The following is a 20,672-nucleotide window of genomic DNA, read 5'->3' as shown; positions in this document are numbered from 1 at the left end:
CAACGCGGAATGTCATGAAGTTGGCAGATTTTGGATTCAGTCATTTTAAAAACGCATTATAACTCATTAACCGGCAAATGAAAGGACAGAAATGCGCGAAAACATTTCCGTTTTGTGTAATGTTGGACTTAAAGAAAGGTGTATATACGTCCGTTTCTCGTCATGCATCGCAAATAATGACAAACGCCTCATCAGACTATTAGCAGGTTTCATTAAAGCCCGGAACACAGCAGACAAAACAGGTACATTATACTTTCTTGCACGCGCACATCTGCACCGCTTTGAATATTTACAGGCATGAGGGTTCATGAAGCGCGCACACAGAGAGCAGTCAGCACACGCGTGATCACTAAACTTAAGTTTTCTTTCTTGTCTAAGTGAACATAAACAGCTGGATGTTTATCAGTAGGCTATATTGAAGCAGAGCCGTTTAGCTGTCTTGTGTCTTAAAGTGACAGTAACCTGGTGCTTTCTGTGTCAGAAATGTTTATTACACACCAAAAATTAAAATCACTCCTTACTCTTAACTGAACAAGCTTCTGCAGCTCCACATTTAAAATCCTACAGTGAGGACTGTGCAGTCTTTATTTGTATTTTTTGCTTATGTTAAATCATAGATTCTAATAACTAATATATTTACATTTATTACAGATGCCTGAAAAGTAAAACAAGATGAGTATAGTCTTATGATTAAAAGAAAAACTAAACATTTGCTTGTCAGATGCATTGTTGTAGTGACAGCCAAAATACATTGGCCTATATGTTATTTTAAATAAAACTTTCAAAAAAAAAAAAAATTTTAAATTGTATTTTTTTTAATGTTCTTAGATTAAAAAAAAGTTTGTCTGCAGAATAGCAAAGTCCTGCAGACAACTTGGTACAATGTTTAAGAGGTTTTAAAAACAGTAGCACAGCATCTTTCTTTGGTGCTATTAAAACCACCACAACAAACCTGGATGTACCTCTTTTATTATATACTAATGAATCGCACTTTAAATCGCGAATCGCAATTTTGATCAGAAAAATCGCAATTAGATTTTTTCTCCGAATCGTGCAGCCCTACAACGCGCGCATACCCCCCCTACCCCCCAAAAATGTTTTCTCATCGAATCTACATGATTCACGTGGGTCACCTTTTTTGGATTCAAAACGGCGAATTTCGCCGAAAGGTGAGGGATTTTCATGCCTGATTAATGCACGTCAGGTTCAGACAAAAAGTGATTCGGGTTATTTCGGTCCAGGGACATTTCTTTAGACCTGAGAAGACCTCTAATGTGGCATTCACACCAGATGCGGAAGAGGCGGCAAGCACGAGTGATTTACATGTCAAGTCAAAGCAAAGACGTGAATAGGCATCCTGCGGCGCGGTGCCAAAGATGCAAAACGCGCGGAAGGCCAATCAGGAGATTGCTCTAGTAGTGACGTGATTACAAGGAGTGAACGGAGTCGCAAAAGCCCCTCCAATGACGCAAATTTACGTGCACATCAACTACCGCAGCTGGTGTGAACGCCCAAGTAGATGCCCTGCTCAAGGGCCGTGAGACGTGAACCGGCAAGACGGGGGTTACAAGTCTGACTCTCTAACCATTAGTCCATGACTGCCCCAATTACAGAGAACTAGTAGTACAGACACAAAACAAATTGTTTCCTTGTTTTTTTTTTACTTTGTGATTGGTAAATTTCAGAATGGAGTTGAATTTCCAGGCTCAGGCAGATGAATAGACTCACTGTCAAATACAAGACTATGAGTGACATTCTTTCTTCCACCCAACAGGAAAAGCCATAATGACAACACACCAGCATCCCACATCATCACAAAGAGTGCATCAGTGTTAACACGTTCATCAGGTTAAGCCACATGATGAATAAATACGTCCCTCATTAAACTAAGATGAAGGTTGCGTGAGAAAATGCTTACAAACCAACACAGCTCGCACTGAAAATGTATCCTCTTCCTTAATCTAAAAGCATGTTTAGGGTCTAAAATTTTATGTGATCTTAGATCTCAGCTCTCTGGATGTCTGTCGGGTGACACCAGTTCAGAACCTGTGGGCTTACATTGACTCATCACATTGCCCCCCCCAACAAAAATGACTTTAGCTGGGTTTTTATAGGCAGGGACACAAATTATGCCTGTTGATGTAGAAGATTGTAAATGGACTGCATTTATATAGCGCTTTCATAGACCAATGGCCATCCAAAGCGTTTTAACATGTAACATGTAATACTTGATGTCTGTAACATGTAATACTTGGTTTTACCAGCAATATTAAAAGGAATACTATCTTTGGCATATACTATAATGACACAGCATATGACGGTCAATTTCCTCTAACGGCTGCTTTGCCTGTTGAGGTCTCAGTGGTAGAGCAGGAGGTTTCTTTAGTTATAATTATAAAAACTGCTGTGTGTGAAAGTGTCAAGTGATGGCGGATGAGCGAGGTTACTGGCCCCCTTCAGTCATCAACAGCCGGCATATTCATTAAATATGCAAGAAAAATATCGCTAAAGCACCTGCATCTGTGAGCTAAGTCACAGCTACTGTCATGTGCCTACTGCACATGGGGTGCGAATGTGCTGGAGTGAGTCTGTATTTGTATGTGAGAGAGAGAGGGAGCTAATTTTGATGTCAGGGATTTATCCTCAAAGAGCACATTAGCATTCCACAAGCAGCCTGATACCAGCTTCTTCAGCCTATAATGGTCCAAGCAAAATCCCAAGTTCATTCAACACATCTCAAACAGGCGCCAGTATCCCTGATAAGTGTGAACGACATAATTTACCCTAAACTTATCTTTTTGTTTACAATCCATGTCCAATAATGCCCCAGTAAATGCGTGTAGGCAAATACAGGGGAACTATTTTGAGTGCAGGTTTTACATAAGCGGAACAGAAAGACAGAATTAGCCCATGCAAATAAGTGCTGAGGAGATTTGTGCAATTAACACTTCGCAGACTTGTAATTAAAAGAAGAGGAGACCATGACATGAAAGGAGGAACATCAACTGGAAGAAAAGTATATTTTTACTTTAGTTCGTTTGTAAGAGTGCAGTCAGATTAAAGATAAAGTTTGAACATTTAAAAGCAGAGTTCAATAAATATGTTTCTAAGTCACACACGGATGGATTTTGCTTTCACAGGGCAGAGCAAAACTATCCTATGGAAGGAGGGACCCTAGTTGTATTTAAGAACAAGGGATGCTCCGATCGATCGGTCGATAATGCTTGCTATACTTCTTAATGAATTACGGTGAAATGCCGCTACATCCAAAAGCCAGGGGGCGCTCTCGTCCAGAAACTTAAAATGCGCTGTAGACGAAGAACAATACACACGCAGCTATGACACGCAGCTCCAGGAAATGGCTTAAGGATATATTTATATTGCTGTTCTTCAAACCTTTTCAGGTATTTTCATGATAATAAAGAATATGTTTTAATGATTATGTTTGACGATGATTATTGTTATAAATAGGGATGCACCTATATGGAAATTTTGGCCGATACCGATAACTCTTTATATTTGAGGGCCGATAACCGATATATATAGGCCGATAAATATTCATATTATTTTCACAATAAAAAACTCCCAGACCGCGGACATCTTGTCTTTGTGCTAGCCTAGCATACTCTTCTTAAGCCCGCAACACGTGTCATCTTCGTGCTATGTCACAGAAAGCACCAATCAAAACTCCACATGGCCAGCAATGAGCAAGTGAAGTGGTTCAACAAACCAAAATAATCCATCATTTATCGGCTTTCATTTATCGGCCTAATTTTGCTATCAGACCGATAACCGATAATATCAAAAATAAGCAGTTATCGGCCGATAACGATATGTCGGCCAATATATCGTGCATCCCGAGTTATAAACGATTCAAACTAACTGCGATTTTAGATTGATAAGGACATACTGATCGAAAGCCGTAGTAGATTAAATAGCAGTGAATAAGATCGCTGTCCGATTCAGAATAGTGACCGGACACGTATTTTTAGTGGATATCGGCATTGATCGGAGCACCCCTACTAAGAACCACAATATTATGATAGCGATGGACCGGTAAGCCGTAGATATGTATACATCGATGCATCACGTAGACACTAGGGGTGTAAATCGGACAGTTCATTAAGATGCGATACAATATCGATTTTCTCCACCAACTTTGCGATATAACAAATACGTATTCGGTGCAATTACGGATCGATTCAAGCTGGTTAATTTATCGATATTTTATATTATGTGCCTAGTTAAGCAGTTACATGTTTGATAGCTAACAAATGCAACCAAAATATATACTATTAACGTTTGATTAAGCTCTTTAAAAATGGCACAATCTCTGTCCCAATTGGAACATTTACAGCAACAAACTAACAAAAAAGGTTTTAAATAAAGAAAAATAAATAATAAGGGGCAAAAGGTCACATAAAATCAAGCTTATAGTATTTTGTGCCAAAATGTGCAATAGTGACAATCACTGAGGTAGCAATTTCATTGCTAAAAAACAACATTATTTTGCATATTTGATATAATACATTGTGTTTGTGTGGTTTATGGTTCAAAAAACACATTTTTTCCACATGCCGTACATTTTTGTAGCTCTACAATTCACTCTCTTCCTGAAGCACACGGATTTTTAATAAAACTCATCAATTTGAAAAGCTCTGTGTCCCTGATTGGCCAGCTAATCTGTACGTTGTGATTGGCCTGAATACCTCTGATATCAGCTGGAAATGTGATGCTCTTTACCATGTTTGAAAGATTCGGTTACAATGCAATGGTAACAGGAGTTAACTTACAGGCCGAGTCTGAAGTGGGAGGAAAATGCGTGCTTTGGCGGAAACGCGTATGAATGAGAGATTGTCAAAATGAAGGTACCTTATAACGATATTTTATGAGTGGGATGGATGCATTGTATCGTTTGAAATATAGTCAATGTATCGATCCATATTGATGTATCATTACACCCCAAGTAGACACGTCCAACACTTTTGAACGGCACCGATGCAGACAACACTCACATCAGGTCATCAATCCTGCAGAGATATATAATCCCAAATAATATGCGTGTAAACTTTTGTTTCATAAATAATACAATATTTGACAGTCGATGAACATAATCCTTCTATATTTAACCCACAGGAAAAACAATCTGGGTCAAAAGTTTTAAAGTAATATGATTCCACAGCAAACGCAGACTTGGCAGCACTGGCTTACATACTGACATGGATCGTTTAAATGACTAGCGTATAATGGCCTATAGAAACAGCTGCTAATGTTGCATCCATGTACATTAACAGCATTATGTATAACACCGTAACAACCACCTACAAAACCTAGCATCCATCACTGAGAGTTGCACAGGCAAGCACCAATTGTGTTTTATTTAGAAACAGTAAACCGCTATTTTCTTTAAAACAATAACTCTTTAAAAACCAAAGATATAAACATCCAAATAACATACATGTAAACATACAATTTGTTTTATCAATGGACAAATTTGCATCAAACAACCAAGTTAATTTATAACTAATAGGAAAAAAATTCACAATGACACAACATTGCTTTCTACCAAAAATATACCATTTTAAATTTTTAAAATCTATACATTTGTTTTTACTTTTAACACAGATTCACGGGTTTGGCTTTATTCTGTCTCTAAACAGGCATACAGAGAGCACCAGTAAAATTATGATTGTTTGTACATAGCAATTCTAATCTAAACAGTACAAAACTCAACATCTATCATAGCCAAAGCCTAAGGATTTATTCTGTAAGAACAACTTTCTAAAATGAGTGTCGAGACTCTCAAAACTTGTCTTTTAAAGGAAAGCTGAGTTTAACCACAAAAGTAACTACAGTTATATCACTCTTACCAAAAGAAAGCTCCATCCCAGGAGAGCCGAAAAGCTTGGCTAAAGAAATTATCCCTTACAGTCAAAGCCAGTTTAAAACAGTCTAACAGTAGCCACGACACTAACCCAGTAAACCCTGGTTATTTATCAGCACGTCAGGCATTAAAGCAACCTTAACCTTAATCCTCGAAAGTTGTGTAGACTTTTTGGACAATGGACACTATTAGAAGCAAGTGACCTTACTAGTAACAACCTTACTAAAAAGACATCCTGTTTTCTCTGAACTGTCAGTCAGACCCCTTTGGGATTTGGGAAACGCACGACCAGCTACAGATTGACTCAACATCTGGATGGAGTCCAAAATCTTTCCCTGAAAAGCTCCACTGATGTCATCTCACAAAAGGAGTCCCTTTCCCTGCATTATGAAGACGTTTTAAGTTGCAAAATGATGAACGATATATTGTACATATTGAGTCAATCAGGAGTCAATATACATACTGCCAAAAAAATATCAGTTTTGTAAGGTAGAACTGGCTGTTACTAGGGTAGTACCCTAAGGGTTCTGTTTTGTACTGTTTATAACTTGTTTTGGGTAAATAATAAATAATAAAGAAATGTTTAGATACCAATTTTCTCTTCCCGATAGGGGTGGGCGATAAACCGGTAGACACAATTAACCGGTAGAAATTTGTCAACCGGTAGAGATTTCTATCAAGGTTAAGCGCCCACGTCACGCTCCAGTGCGCGTGGTCACGAAAATGTAACTTTGTACACGTATTTAAGCACTGCAGCTTTAAAAAAAGTTATTTTATTCCATTGAAACACAGATGTGTGCGTTCTTTCTGTGTGTCAGGAGCGGACGACCGCTGCTCATTAAGCTTGTGAGCATTTTTCCACTTTATTGGCCTTAAATACAAATTCCCGTGTTTGCAAGCATCCTCATAAACACGACCAGTTAGGTCTTAAGAGAAAGCGCATGTGTAACAGTGTATTGGATCCGGACTTTGGTCTTAAAGGGGAAGTTACCTAATTTTGCTCCTGTCTGTCACTCGTGTTAATCAAACAGCATTGAGAGAAAATCTCTCACTGCTCATGATTAAATCACTTTTCTATCTTAAATAAAAATATATATAGGCCTAATACATACATGCTTAATTATTTATTAATTATCATTCTTATATCATTGACTGTTTATCTTCAGAGAGCTTGAGTTTTGTTTGTTTTTATCTTTTTTCTATGCTTGTTAATGTTTTTTGTGAGAATTATGAACATTATGGTATTGAAGATTTAAACCTTATTAAAACATAAAAAACCTCTACCGTGATACATGTCGTTATCATGATATAAAATTAATCCTATCGTGATAGAAGATTTTGGTCATATCGCCGACCCCTACTTCCCGATACCAATTCCGATACCTGGGCTCAGGGTATCAGCCGATACAGAGTACCGATCCGATGCATCTGTATATATAGCTGTTACAGTCCAGAAACATTTTTTTGTACAATTTTAAATACAAAAGCACATAAAGGGTCCTCTAAAAACACTTAGTGTAGCCACAATGTAGTGAAATAAGAGAATTGAGTGTAACCATCATGTTCTTCAGGGTGACGCTTTAAAGTTATCAATACTATTGCAACACACTGAACATGCAGCATGGCATGAGAGACATGTCGACGTTTTATTCGTCTAAAATACTGACAAACAGCGGATATAAGGTTGCACGTTTTTTTTCTTCGCTGCTCTAAACTGTGGCTGCTTGTGGCAACTTCCTGGTGTTTACGTTTTCAGAGCAGAGAAGAAGAGATGAGTTCCGCTTTGCAGCATTAGCTTTAACGTTAACTATAGCGGGCATTAACAGGTTGTTTAAAAAAATGGTATCGGATCGGTACATGAGTTCAAGTACTCGCTTATTCCGATGCCAGAATTTTTGTGGAATTGGACGCATTTCTGATACTTGTATCGAAACAATTGTACCCTAAGAACCTATTGTGTACCTTTAACCGTACAGTTAAATGTTTTCTTTGTCTAGAATCAAAATTGCCCATTTTTCTGACAGTATAAATACATTAACAAGATTTCAGTTCATTAGTCGAATACCGATTACAGTTTCTCTTCTAGCCTGGCCATTTTTTCCCAAAATCTGTCACTCAAACAATATGGAAACTTAAACTACTAAAACAAAAAAAACTAAATCAAATTAAACAAAAGGCAACATTTTTATGCCATATTTTATAAGACAAGCACACCGAAATGTAAGGGCACAGACCTGCATGTAAAAGGAAGGAAGATATTCAGAGGAATGTTTGTAACCAATCATGAGCCCCATGAACGGTTTGTTTACAAACATTCCTCAAAATATCTTCCTTTGTGTTCATTAGAACAAAGAAATTTATACAGCTTCGTAACAACAGAGTTTATGGGTGAATTATCCCTTTAATAATTTAGAGTACGTTACCATCATCTACAAATAGTAAATGTAGTATGAATTATGAAATGTTTACCATAATGATTCATTTACTTTATGTACATCGCGATAGGACAGTTTAGGTTAATCAAGAGGGGCAGTAATAGGGTCTGGTCCCAATGGCAGATATATGCTTTGCAAATAACAGATGTATAAAAAGGGATGTCCCACATTAAAACAACATGTAAGGACATCAATGTGTGTGTTTACAGTAACTTAGAAACCAAGAAGAGAATTTAAAAGTGATTAAATGGTCCTTGGCGATGGGTATGGGGGGGGGACTCAAAAGGGTTTGTCAGGTTCACGTGGATAAAAATGCTTAACACTGGGCTTAAAAAAAATGTGTTATGAAAAATTAGAAGGACTTAATTTTTTTGTGTTTTTATCGGTATAAATAAACATAATGGAAATCTACCCAGTTCATTTATTAGAGCATTGAGAGCTTTAGTGTGCTGTGAAGAACCCGTTAATAAATTATTTATGACTTTGTATTTTACGTCTGTGACATCTTATGCCAAGATTTAACGTTTGTTCAAGAGCATGAACCATGAAAAAGCCCTGTGAAAACAGATCTTTGATGCCTTGACCAACAAATTAAAATCTGCATCCAAGAGCCACAATGCTATATCTAGTTTACTGTACAAATTACAATACTGTAGCATGTTCTTTTTCAAAGCATCTTCAAACATTTGCTTTTCTTAACGCTGAAAAGAAAGAAGACAGCGTGTTGTATGTCCGGTACAGTTGGTCATGAACTAGTGTGTGAATCCCCATGAGGTGCTGGGTTAGTTCATATCGGGAAGATGTTGTGGGGAGCTCTGGTGGCTAAAGTCAGCTGTTTGCCAGTTGTCCCCGACTTAAAGGCGCTTCTAATAACAACAGACCGTAAATACGGGACACAAATGGCATCAGACTATTTTAACCATACAAGAGAATTCACAGTCCGACAAAAAATATGCAACAGTCTCAAGCAATAACTGCTAGAAGCAAATGAGAAAGACTATAGATGACAGGAAACAACAACGTTTTAAAACCATTAAAAAAACTCCAACACACTCTGACATCTCTTTAAGTCTGCAGGTCAAAAACAATCAACAAGCTACACGTACACAGCAGAGAACATTTACGTAAGGGTTAATAAGCAGGAGGACCAATATTTTTTTTATTTACTGTCTGCGACAATATCATTTGACCAAGCAAGGAATGATTGATCAGTAATATTAGACCCAATGAGGACACAGATGATCTTTGCTGTTTTCACAGCATTAGATAAAGGCAGGTTTAAAGGAACAGTATGTAGGATTGTGGCCAAAACTGGTATGGCAATAACAAAACTTGTGGCTAAAACTGGTACTGCAATCACCCAACTGGTGGCCAATACACAAAATGACAACATAAACATCAGTTGAGGGCTGCAACTCCACTTTTTAAATGACAATATCCTGGCCATACAACTGTTGTCAGTGATATAAGTATTTGAAATGAAAATTATTTCTTAATGTCTAGTGACATATCAGGTCCATTTTATGATTAATTGATATAAATTTCTTACATACTGTTCCTTTAAAGCAGACAGGGAAATGTAATCCTGGAAATGTAAACAACCAAAGCATGATGTACTTTAAGAAATAAATTATTCACAATATGACTAGCTGGTATTTTAACAACAACCAAAATTAACAGTTCAAGTCAGCAATTTTAAGGGAAACCCTTTTAATTTAGTCTTTGAGCAGATGTTAACTTACATTTTATGCTGGTTAAACAAACTAAACATTATCTAAATCGAACAAGCTTCACACATGCCAAACAGATAACAGACTGCCCAGATCTTATGTCACTACTCCACACTTAACCCTTTGCATTTTCATGATTACCCATGTATATTGTATAGCTACATCATTTCAATCCAGGGCTCAACATAAAGGTCTGCCCGGTGGCCTGGGGCAAGCGTCACAGACGTTTGGGCCAATAAACAGTATTATATAATATTATGAGGCCAAACGAAAACTTATTTTTTTACATCTTGAAAGCAGAGATTTAACTTGGGTAAAACACGATGAAAAAAATGTTGTGATGTTTTGCAGTTTGCCATCAGTTTCCAGGTAAAGCAGACAAGTCGAGAGCCTTTTTCGTTGGAACAAGCAACTACAATAAACAAAACCTTGAAGCTCATGAGAAAAGCCGACAGCACATAGCGTGCATGTTATCTATATTTGTGTTGTGCTACGGTTTCAACCATTTATTGAACCATTTATAGCTTTCTCACTGTGTTTTTTTTTTCAAAATGTCTGAGGGTCGAAATTACGAATTGTATGACAAGAAGAGAAAGGACTATGAAGAAAGAAACACGACCAGAGTGTTTATGGGAGACTATTTCACACGTTGGCGTGAGGTAATAGGACAGGTTGGGCTTCCCGCGCGAAGTTTTTACTGGAAAGGTACATTTTGTCATGCTATTTGGAGAAATCCATTTAAAATCACTGCTAGTAAAAGTTGATGTAAGCTATGATTAGCGATGCTAGCCCTGGCACAAGTCACAAACCGCGCAGACACGGTAAACATGCCGACAGCAACTTGTAAACAGAGCGAAGAGAAGAACTACCTGCATGCTCTCTCTCTCTGTCTCGTGCACGCATTTAACAGGCGTTCCCTCTCGGGAGGAGGTAGAGTGTTGCGCGTGTGCATTTTTTTTAAAAATGTGAAGGGGCGGTTCTTTTAAATAATTCGGGAAAATCTTCCGCTGTACCTTTAATATTGGTATGTTATCTTCCTTACAACAAGATTCCTTTGATATACACAGTTAAAGGTCCCGTTCTTTCTGCGTATTTTGAAGCTTTGGTTGTGTTTACAGTGCGCAATATAACACGTGTTCATGTTTAATGAGTAAAAAACACTCAGTATTTTTCACACAATTTACTTATGTTTTCACGGTCCTAAAAACGGGCTGATGTCTTCCTTGTTCTATGAAGTCCCTCCTTCAGAAATACTTAAAGAGTTCTGATTGTGTAGCTTGTTTAGTGTGTTGTGATTCGTTACCAGCTTAGCTAAGCAAATCCATTTGACTGACGTATTCATGTCAATTCATGTAATCAATTTAGTAGTTTTATTGACGTCATTCAATGTGAAGTAGTGCAAACCGGCCGTTCACTGTTGGCTTTGAAAAGGGACTTCTGTTAAAGAAAATATATCGCTTGGCAGTGAACTTTGAACTTAAGTTTAACACTAACTTAAGTTTGAAAAATGGAATCAGGAAGAATGTGACCTTTAATCCTGATATACCTGAAACTATTGTGGAGGATTGTGAAACTTCATATACAAATGTATATGTATACAATTATATTTGACTTTTGAAAAGAACATTTTGACAGGGCAAGTAAAAACCTGAACCACTTACAGTATATAAAATTATTTGCTTAAAGCCCTGCAATGCTTGACGTTTTTAACCATGTGCACATAATTTCATCTAAACTGAAATCTATCTGGCTTTTCGGGTGGGGGCAAAAATGACATAAGTCTATTTACCGGCGCCATCACTGCTGAAGCTTCTCTATGGGGTATGTCAAACACCCTAGAAGTATAAATCAGCCTTCAACATCATTTTTTTTCTCACTCCAGGAAAATCTAGAAATGCATAAACCACCCAGATTTACCCAAAACTGAGACACAGACAGACAACATAGTTTAAAGTAGGGGTGTGACGAGACACTTAATCCACGAGATGAGACGAGACACGAGATTGGGTTCACGAGAACGAGACGAGACGATATTTTTACACTTTTTAAGAAACCCTCGATGATAAAATAAATGAATAAGAAACTGAAATCATGTTATTTTTAAATGTTTTAACTTATCAAGGACTGGCCCTAACAATTATTTTACTAACTGATAATGACGTAATTTGTTATTTTTGGGTAATAAAAATAGACCCAAGTGAGCAGTAGCCTTTAAAATTACATAATAACGAAGATGCAATAATAATTGGTTCAAATAAAGTATTAAAACCAAGTTACATTAAACAACATAACATTAACAAACACATTACATTTGTGGTCTATAAATAAAAAGCATTATGTATATATTATAACAAATGCCTGCAGGGGGAGATAGTTGACTCGTCTCGCGGACGCTATCTTTACTTTCACTTTAGACGGAGAGAAACGCTTATTTTTTAGCCAAACAGTTTAAATCCATTTGAATATTTAATATACGTCCATTTCTTTATAATAGAAATGAACATGCAGACATTAAATCATGTAAACTCTGTGATGGTTTAATCTGCGGAGACTTCACATCTGACACTGATCACCAGACAAACACAATACGTCTCAGACTTCATACGAGCTCCCAAACGAACATTATTGGAAACCCAAACAAAAAAGTAAATGCAGTAAAAGACAGAATATAATGCATGCCCTGTAAGAGGCTAATTACACCAACCACGCTTTAAACGCTTGGAAACGCAAGGCGCGACGCACTGCCTTTTTTTAAAAGACGCGACGCACTGCGCTCTTTTGCTGTTAACTGTCATATTAGAAGAAACTCTAAAAAGATGACGCTTACTCTGACCTTGGTTGAGGGTGAGAGGTGCACAAACACGCAGGAGAGAGTGAGCGAGTGGAGTCCGGTTCTTCAAAGCAACTGTAAACTTCCCTCACCACAACGTAAGGCCCGCATCTCCCCTCATTCGAGTGGACAATGGAAAGACGCGAATGACTTCGGGCGCTTCTCCGCTCTCAGCGTTCCTTCAAAAGGCGCGTGCTGCGGCCGCCGGCAAAAACCGCATGGCGCTCAGCGCGCATAAACAGCGCGCAAACGCTCCATGTCCATAGAATATCATTTAAAAAAGGCGCCTGCAACTGCCATTAACGCTTTTGGTGTAACTGGCCCCTAAAAGTGTCAAACACAAAGCTGCATCCTCCGGAGGTCGCATATGCAGGCTGCATACGTCATTAAGGTTTATTTCAGATCATTAACTGAGCATTACATTCGCAAGTCGTGAGCATATTACAACAATTTGCGATTAACTAAATTATTAGTAAACTTTATAATTGTTAGTAGTCTCTAATAAGACAGTTTTTATGAAGTAAATGCAGTTTAAAAATGCGACCTCCGAAGGATGCAGTCTTTTATTTGAGAAACGGCCAGAAATTCACCTACACAAGAAATCTCGCGAGACACACTTAATCTCGCGATACATATTTAATCTCGCGAGATCTCGTCGCACGAGATCTCGTCACACCCCTAGTTTAAAGCATAATATTAAAAGTACCATGGCATTTTTTTGGTCACAATTAGGGCTGCAAGAAATGATTACTTTGATTATCGATTAATAGAACGATTTATCGACTAATCGTTGATTATTTCCACGACTAATGAGTAAGTTTTGAATGATTATTCAGCTTTTTCAATTAATTAAAACATCAAGTTATACATATTCTAACTAATAAATAAATAAGAAAACCACTGCAGCATTTAAAATAGTTGTTTTAATGAACTTTGAGCAGGTCATTCTCTTAAGTTTTCGGATTTCTGTCCAACTCAAATTACACACAAATGCTTTCTAAGAAAAAAATATTAAACAAAAACTAAGCAGCTTACAGACAAAATATTTATAATTAAACATAACAATGACAAAAGTTCCACAATTCCGCAACTTATAAAACCTGGAAGTATCGCCCTAGGGCAAACAGCTGAAAAAAAAATGATTCATTGAATTTAATGAATTTTTTGAGGTGAGTGGTTGCAATCAATTTGTTTAAACTACATTTAAACAAAAGTTTTATATTTTATTTTACGTTACTAATCTTTTTTGTTTAAATGTAGCTTAAATAAATTGATTGCAACCACTTACCTAAAAAAATTGATTAAATTCAATGAATCATTTTTTTCAGTGTGTATGTCGGTCTAAGTTTTGAGAATCATCTTCATCTGATCCCTACCAAAAGTCCTTTACAAAAATTGAATTATTTTGTGTTTATAAAGAAACCTAACCATATTTCAGAGGTGATAAATTGAGAACTGATGAAGGTAGGATGAACCTTTTTTTTTTTGAAAGCAGAGGGTCTTTCATTCAAAATTTTATGTTTATATATTTAAAGTGGGGCATTTTCTGGGAGGCAACTGTTGTGAAAATCACGAAAAATCCTGGCGGGAAAACAGTTAATAGATTAACTAACAACTAAAAAACATGTCTTCAGGGTTCCAACACCTAAGTTAACTTCAAATTCAAGGACCTTTCAAGGACTTTCCAGGTCCAATACTCTTAAATTCAAGGACCAAATGTGGGGACACATTTCAAGTGGGAGCAAGGTTACATCGTGTTACCTTTTAAGATTAGGGATGCATATCAATTAATCGCGATTAATCTATAGCAGAATAAAAGTTTTTGTTTACATCATATATGTGTGTGAACTGTGTATAATAATTATGTATATATAAATATGCACACATGCATGTATAATTTTAAGAAAATATATTTATATATTAAGTATTTATATTTAAATATAATATAAATTATACATAAATATACAAATGTATATACACATGTAAACATTGCTTAAATATATACATGCATGTGTGTGCATTTAACTATACAAAGTTATTATACACAGTACACACACATATATGATGTAAACAAAAACTTTTATTCTGCTATAGATTAATCGCGATTAATTGATATGCATCCCTATTTAAGATACATTGTTACAGTTCACTTTCGAGGGAACTCTCGCTCCGTCACTGCAGTGACACTTTGGGGATGCTTCCAGGGGCAAGTGCGTCTAAATGTGTATATCAAATTCAACCAATGGTGAGGCTTAATGACAAAGACATGGTGACGCGGGAAGTATATCGCTATCTGAAATATTGCCAAAGACGGCGTTACAAGGACGCAGGAAGTATGGCAAGGGAGACGCAGCGTCTCATTCCCTTTTCAGGAACAACAGTTACATACGTAACCAGAGACGTTTTCATGTGTCAAACACAACTATGCATAAAAGCATTTTGGTATGAATCAATATTCTCATACAGAAGATATAAGCATTTAAAGCGAACAGTTTAGCATGTATGCTTAAAAGTCAAGAAATTTTATGATATTATCCTACACTACACAGGGAATAATAGGGATTTTTCCCCAAAAAACTTCTTGCATAAAATAGATTCAAGCAATTTCAATGACCTGTATCTATATATTTATATTTTCAAAAACTTCCCAGGGCCTTTAATTATTTCAAGGACTCGTGGGAACCACATGTCATGTTGTACTTAATGATGACTCTTCATTATTAACAAGCAATAACTCAGCATTTGTTCAGACTGAAGTAAAAATAAGTTCATTCTAATTCATGAACCCTTATTATAACGTTTAAGCATTATATTATTACTGTTAATATAATACTATTAGTAGTACTGCTTTCTCATTTATCTAAAAAAAAAAAAGAGATTTACTGCTAGTTAACTTAGCTCCAGTGGGAGAACACTTAAGTTACCTCTTGCACCAGGATATTTCCTCTTTAAACGTTGTTCTCCCGTGAAAGGTAAGCAGTTTTAAGTCTTTGTTTGCAGTTTTGTGAAAGAATCAGAATGAAATTATCTTCTTCTATCGCAAATTTGTAAGGGCTGCATTACACTTTAGCGCTACATCGTCGTAGCTGTCAAATAACGACATTGCAGGCCCTTACATTAGGTTAAGTGAAATCAAACGACTACTCGACAATAAAGATATTTGTCAACAAAAATGTTCAGCCCTAGTCACAATAACTTACTTTCACCAGGTGAAGACACCTACCACACTGCATGTTAAGACTTTACAAACTCAGATCAGCTAAAACTGAACACTACATTGATAATCAGTGCTATCCTAAACAAAAAACATGAGCATTAAAACATTGTGTGCACATGTGTCTGAAAGGATGAAAGCTCAGTCTGCAAAAACAAATCATCCTGGATGCATTTCTTTCTTCTCACGGGTGTCATTTTGCCAAATCCATTTGAATAAATAGCAGTGTCCCACCTAAGAGCAGTCATCCAGACACTCTATTAGTAGATCTGCCGCTCTGACTGATGGATATAAACACAGGACACATTCTCGGGCATGCAGTTGCATTTGCCACCTTTTCAGCAATGCCCACAGATTCACAAAACCAGCGGACAGGTGGTAATACTGGCACCACTTCACATGATACCAACTATTGGCTGGCCCAGTTTAGATAGCTTCGTTTTGGCATTTCATTCAGACAGTGACCATGTCAATAAGAGCCAAGTCCCGTAAGGTCACTAAGGGTGGCTCTATATAACATCCCAGTCCCCAAGGGAAATGGACTGAATTAGGATTCCCTTGTTTTCTGACTGCCTAATGCTAAAACTACAACAAGCTGATACTTTGATATGTTGTCCATTAAAAGCAATTTTTCACTAACCATTTTAGTTATGTAGTTTTTGTAAAAATAAACTGCTCTTATAGGGTTAATTGCCTCACCTCATTTCGTAGCATGCAGCACTCCCTTATTTCAAACACCACACCTTAATCCACATGACAGTACAGTTAGAAAGCATAGCTGCAGTTATTTCACAACTGAATAATGCCAAACCTTAATGCAATAAAAGACTTCCCCTTTTAAATGCCAGGTGTTTTAAGACAAAACTTTATACACAGGCAAAATCAACAAAAAAATGTATCAATGAAAAATGTACTAAAATGTAGTAAATAAAGATGTGATTCCACTAGCTGTAAACAAAATCACTCTAATCCACTTTTTCTCAAGAACCACTGAGCTGAAGCTAAAAAGCAAGAATAAGCTTACAAGCGAGAAAATACAGCATACTGTGAACATTAATTGTATGCCTTTTAATGAACTATAAGTCGCTTTTTGATAAAAGCGTCCACCAAATGCATATTTTCTTTTTCTTTCTTTCCTTACATGATGTTTTGAGAGATCATAACGCGTGCAACAGGATGCTAAATGCCAGCATATAGAGGACAGGACAGACAATTATTTTATGCACTGGATTAGCCAGACTTACTGTCAATGGCTGTGCAGGGAATTATAAGCCATAAAGTCCACTGGGTTCAGTCTGACAACATCAACACATGGAGCAGAGAAGCAGCAGTGTTTATCTACAGTTTATAAGGCCAAGTTCAGTAACATGACGTGGGATGTGTCAAGTGGTTCATCTGTGCTGTAAAAATGCTCAATCGCCTTATTTTCTATCTTGCTTGAGATGTCAAACAATTACCCGAGCCTGTCTATTGTCACATAAACATCACATTATAATTTTTTATAAGAAAACATATACCCCTTGTACATTTCTTTGGCTGTATCCTTATACAGTGGCTATAATAAAGTAAAAGTACTCCATACAATTAATGTATGTATGAATGCTAACGTTAAGAAAATAAAATATCAAATGTTTACCCCAAGCCAAAAATAAATTTACTAGCATTATAAATATAATCTAGTACATGTGCTATTAAAAAGAATTGGACACTTTGTGGTTCTCAGATATAAAGATTAAAGGGTTAGTGTTTAGGGGCTAATCACACCGAAAGCGTTTATGGCAGTTGCAGGCGCCTTTTTTGAATGATATTTTATGGGCAGGGAGCGCTTGTGCGCTGTTTTTTGCGAGCCGAGCGCCTTGCGTTTCCAAGCGTTTAAAGTGCGTTTGGTGTGATTAGCCCCTTACTGTACAAAAGAAGATATTTGGATACATTTTTTTTTGCACATTTGACCCATACCCTTCCATACTGCTTGTTTTTCCTACTATGAAAGTCAATGAGTACCGTCAGCTGTGTGGTTACCATCATTAATTAAAACATCTTTTGTACTCAGCAGAATAAAGAAACTCATAGAGGTTTAAAACAACAGGTGAGTAAATGATGAAAGATGCTGTGTCCGAAACCGCCTACTTCCATACTATATAGTAGGCAAAAAGCAGTAGGCGAGGCGAGTAGTATGCCCGAATACATGTATTCCAAAAACAGTATGCAAAAAAGTACCCGAATGACCTATTACTTCCGGTTACATTTTGCAGCGTGCATACGATGGACACTTCACTATCCCATGATGCCCTGGGAGCAGAGTTATGCAACAAAGAAGAAGAGTTGAAAGCGGCGATGCGGCTGTTTTCGCGCTGGTATGACATGACGTGATGATGACGTATGTCACGTGATGTATCAACATGGCGGATGTAGTATGTCCGAATCGCATTCATACTCCTACTATACAGTACCTACCTACTGTTTTAACGGGCAGTATCTCATTTAGTACGTACTGTACAGTATACGGTTTCGGACGCAGCCAGAATTTTTATTTTGGGGTGTTACTATCTCTTTAACATCATGATCTTCACCTGTGGTTATTCTGCAGGACACATGAAATAACCTGACTTCATACATTGACTTAAAGCATAAAATTATTCAAAAAAAAGTTAATTAAGTCCTAAAACAGAGACTGCCACTTGCTGATTTCACACAAATTGATATTTTGTTAACTAATTGGATAAAATTTTGAGTGAATGTCTAAACCTGGAAAATCTTTGTAAATCAAGACAGCTCATGTTCAGACGCCAACATAAAGTACTCAATGCATTTTTTCATATACATGTCAAACAAGCAGCATACAGATGAGCCAACCCGACCTGTTCGGCCTGCTGATAATGGCAAAATACCAGCAGAGCATCTGACTTACCTTTCCTGTCTTGTGGTCGAACCACACCAGAGCATGATTCCTGGACAGCACTTTGCAGTCAAACGTGGCGTTATTCTGCGCAGGGCGACATCGGGCCACGGAGCGCCCGATTTTGACCGGCTCATCCAGGTAGACATGACGTTCCTGAAACGGGTGTGAATTCGGGCGGCAGGTGAACACGGCCAGCGCTGAAGGCATTGAGGATGGCTTGGGAGTGTTACTCCAACCAGAGACGAAAGACAGGGTTTCTTGATCCAGACTGACCAATTGGTGCTATTCTATATTTTTAATTTAGTAACAGGTGTCCTGTATCGGTCGTGGGACGGAGACCAATGTACATAGTATTTTTAAGAAAAATATATATCTCAACTATAGGAAAACACAATATTCTCCCTCCAAACCGACTACATAACGCCTAAGACTCAAATTAGACACTATGTAGATGACTTCATGCCCCCCTGCAAGACCCCCATGATGCCCGACAAAGCCCAAGACTGTGTCAAGTGAAGCTGCCCACTTCCATACAAATCTCTCTTTTCATATGACAATCCACAACTCGGTTCAAGGCGAGCTGTTAGATCTCGATCCCCACGCGATTCATCCCGATCCCCCGTTACAACCATAGGCCTGATCAGGAAACAAACCACTTGAACAGGGTTGTATTAGATTGATAACCTGTTGGGTCAGTGAACCTGTCCTAATTAAACGAGGCTATACATTTGACAGGGGTATCTACAAATGTATTCAGAAATATACGATTGGTCAACAAGCCCAACAATACCAGACCGCACTACTGTCAACGTTAAACACTAATGAAGGTTAATAACGTGAGTGGGTTCAGCTGAAGTATACAAGTAGTACAGATCAACAACCCACCACTCCCCAATACACTGAGCGTGAAACCAAACGCCTTAAATACTAAGGTAACACAATAATACACATGAATTTCACACTATTAACTTTACAGCTTCACATTGAAAATGTACAAACGGCTACCGCGGTGGTTGTTTTCTTGCTTACGCGAACGTTAGCTGGCTAACTTCATATTAGCTCGTTAGCTTCGCTGAGGTAATGATGGCCTTTATCGTCTTCTTTGCAACCCGCCCCTACCAGGAGAGAGTTTATGGAAATTTTCGAGTGGATTTAGCCGTTCAAGACTTGTCATTAGTATGGTATTTTTGGTCCACTGAACTTTTCGTAAGCGGAGAATTTACGCAAATCCAGTTTTAGCTCACGAGCCTGGTACTAGCTTAGCTCGCGGAGAGACGCGAAAAATCCTCAAAAATGAAAGTCAATTAGGAATAAAGTCCGTGACACGGTCCCGCGTCAAGCCACGAAGGTCTCCGCTCAACGGAGCGTAGAAAATCGGAGGAAATCTGTGTGAGGGATGATTGAGACTGAAGTCGCCCTCATGAAGAGAAATACACACACACACACACAGACCGGCCACAAACCGCCGCGGGGCTCGCGCACCACTGAAAAAGGGGGCGGAAACTCTGCTGTGACGAGCGATTGAAGGCGGGGCTTCTGTATGAACAAATGACGTTCCAGAGAATAAGATTACGTCGTTCACATGGAATGGAAATAGATGTTCTTAATAAAAACATTTTAATGATTACTTTGAAAAAGATTAAAATATATATATTAATATAACACTTTGCTGTGTAGAGA

General features: G+C 37.6%; 1 protein-coding gene across 7 annotated transcripts in view; it reads right to left on the bottom strand.

The window, feature by feature from the left end:
* slmapa (sarcolemma associated protein a) overlaps positions 1-20,481 on the bottom strand; it is a 100,814-nt gene extending 80,333 nt beyond the window's left edge. For 6 of the 7 annotated variants that reach the window (XM_073876316.1, XM_073876315.1, XM_073876318.1 and 3 more), the window contains exon 1: positions 19,002-20,481. In XM_073876316.1, coding sequence (XP_073732417.1) covers positions 19,002-19,199 — 198 coding nt within the window. In that variant the 5' untranslated portion in view covers positions 19,200-20,481. The remainder of the gene's footprint in view (positions 1-19,001) is intronic. The other variant, XM_073876321.1, reaches the window with a different exon arrangement.
* Between the last annotated feature and the right edge of the window lie 191 nt (positions 20,482-20,672).

Source organism: Misgurnus anguillicaudatus, chromosome 14 (assembly GCF_027580225.2).
Source record: "Misgurnus anguillicaudatus chromosome 14, ASM2758022v2, whole genome shotgun sequence".
Lineage (NCBI taxonomy): Eukaryota > Metazoa > Chordata > Actinopteri > Cypriniformes > Cobitidae > Misgurnus > Misgurnus anguillicaudatus.
Note: the sequence above shows the minus strand (reverse complement) of the source record. Positions and strands in the feature narration are given on the sequence as shown.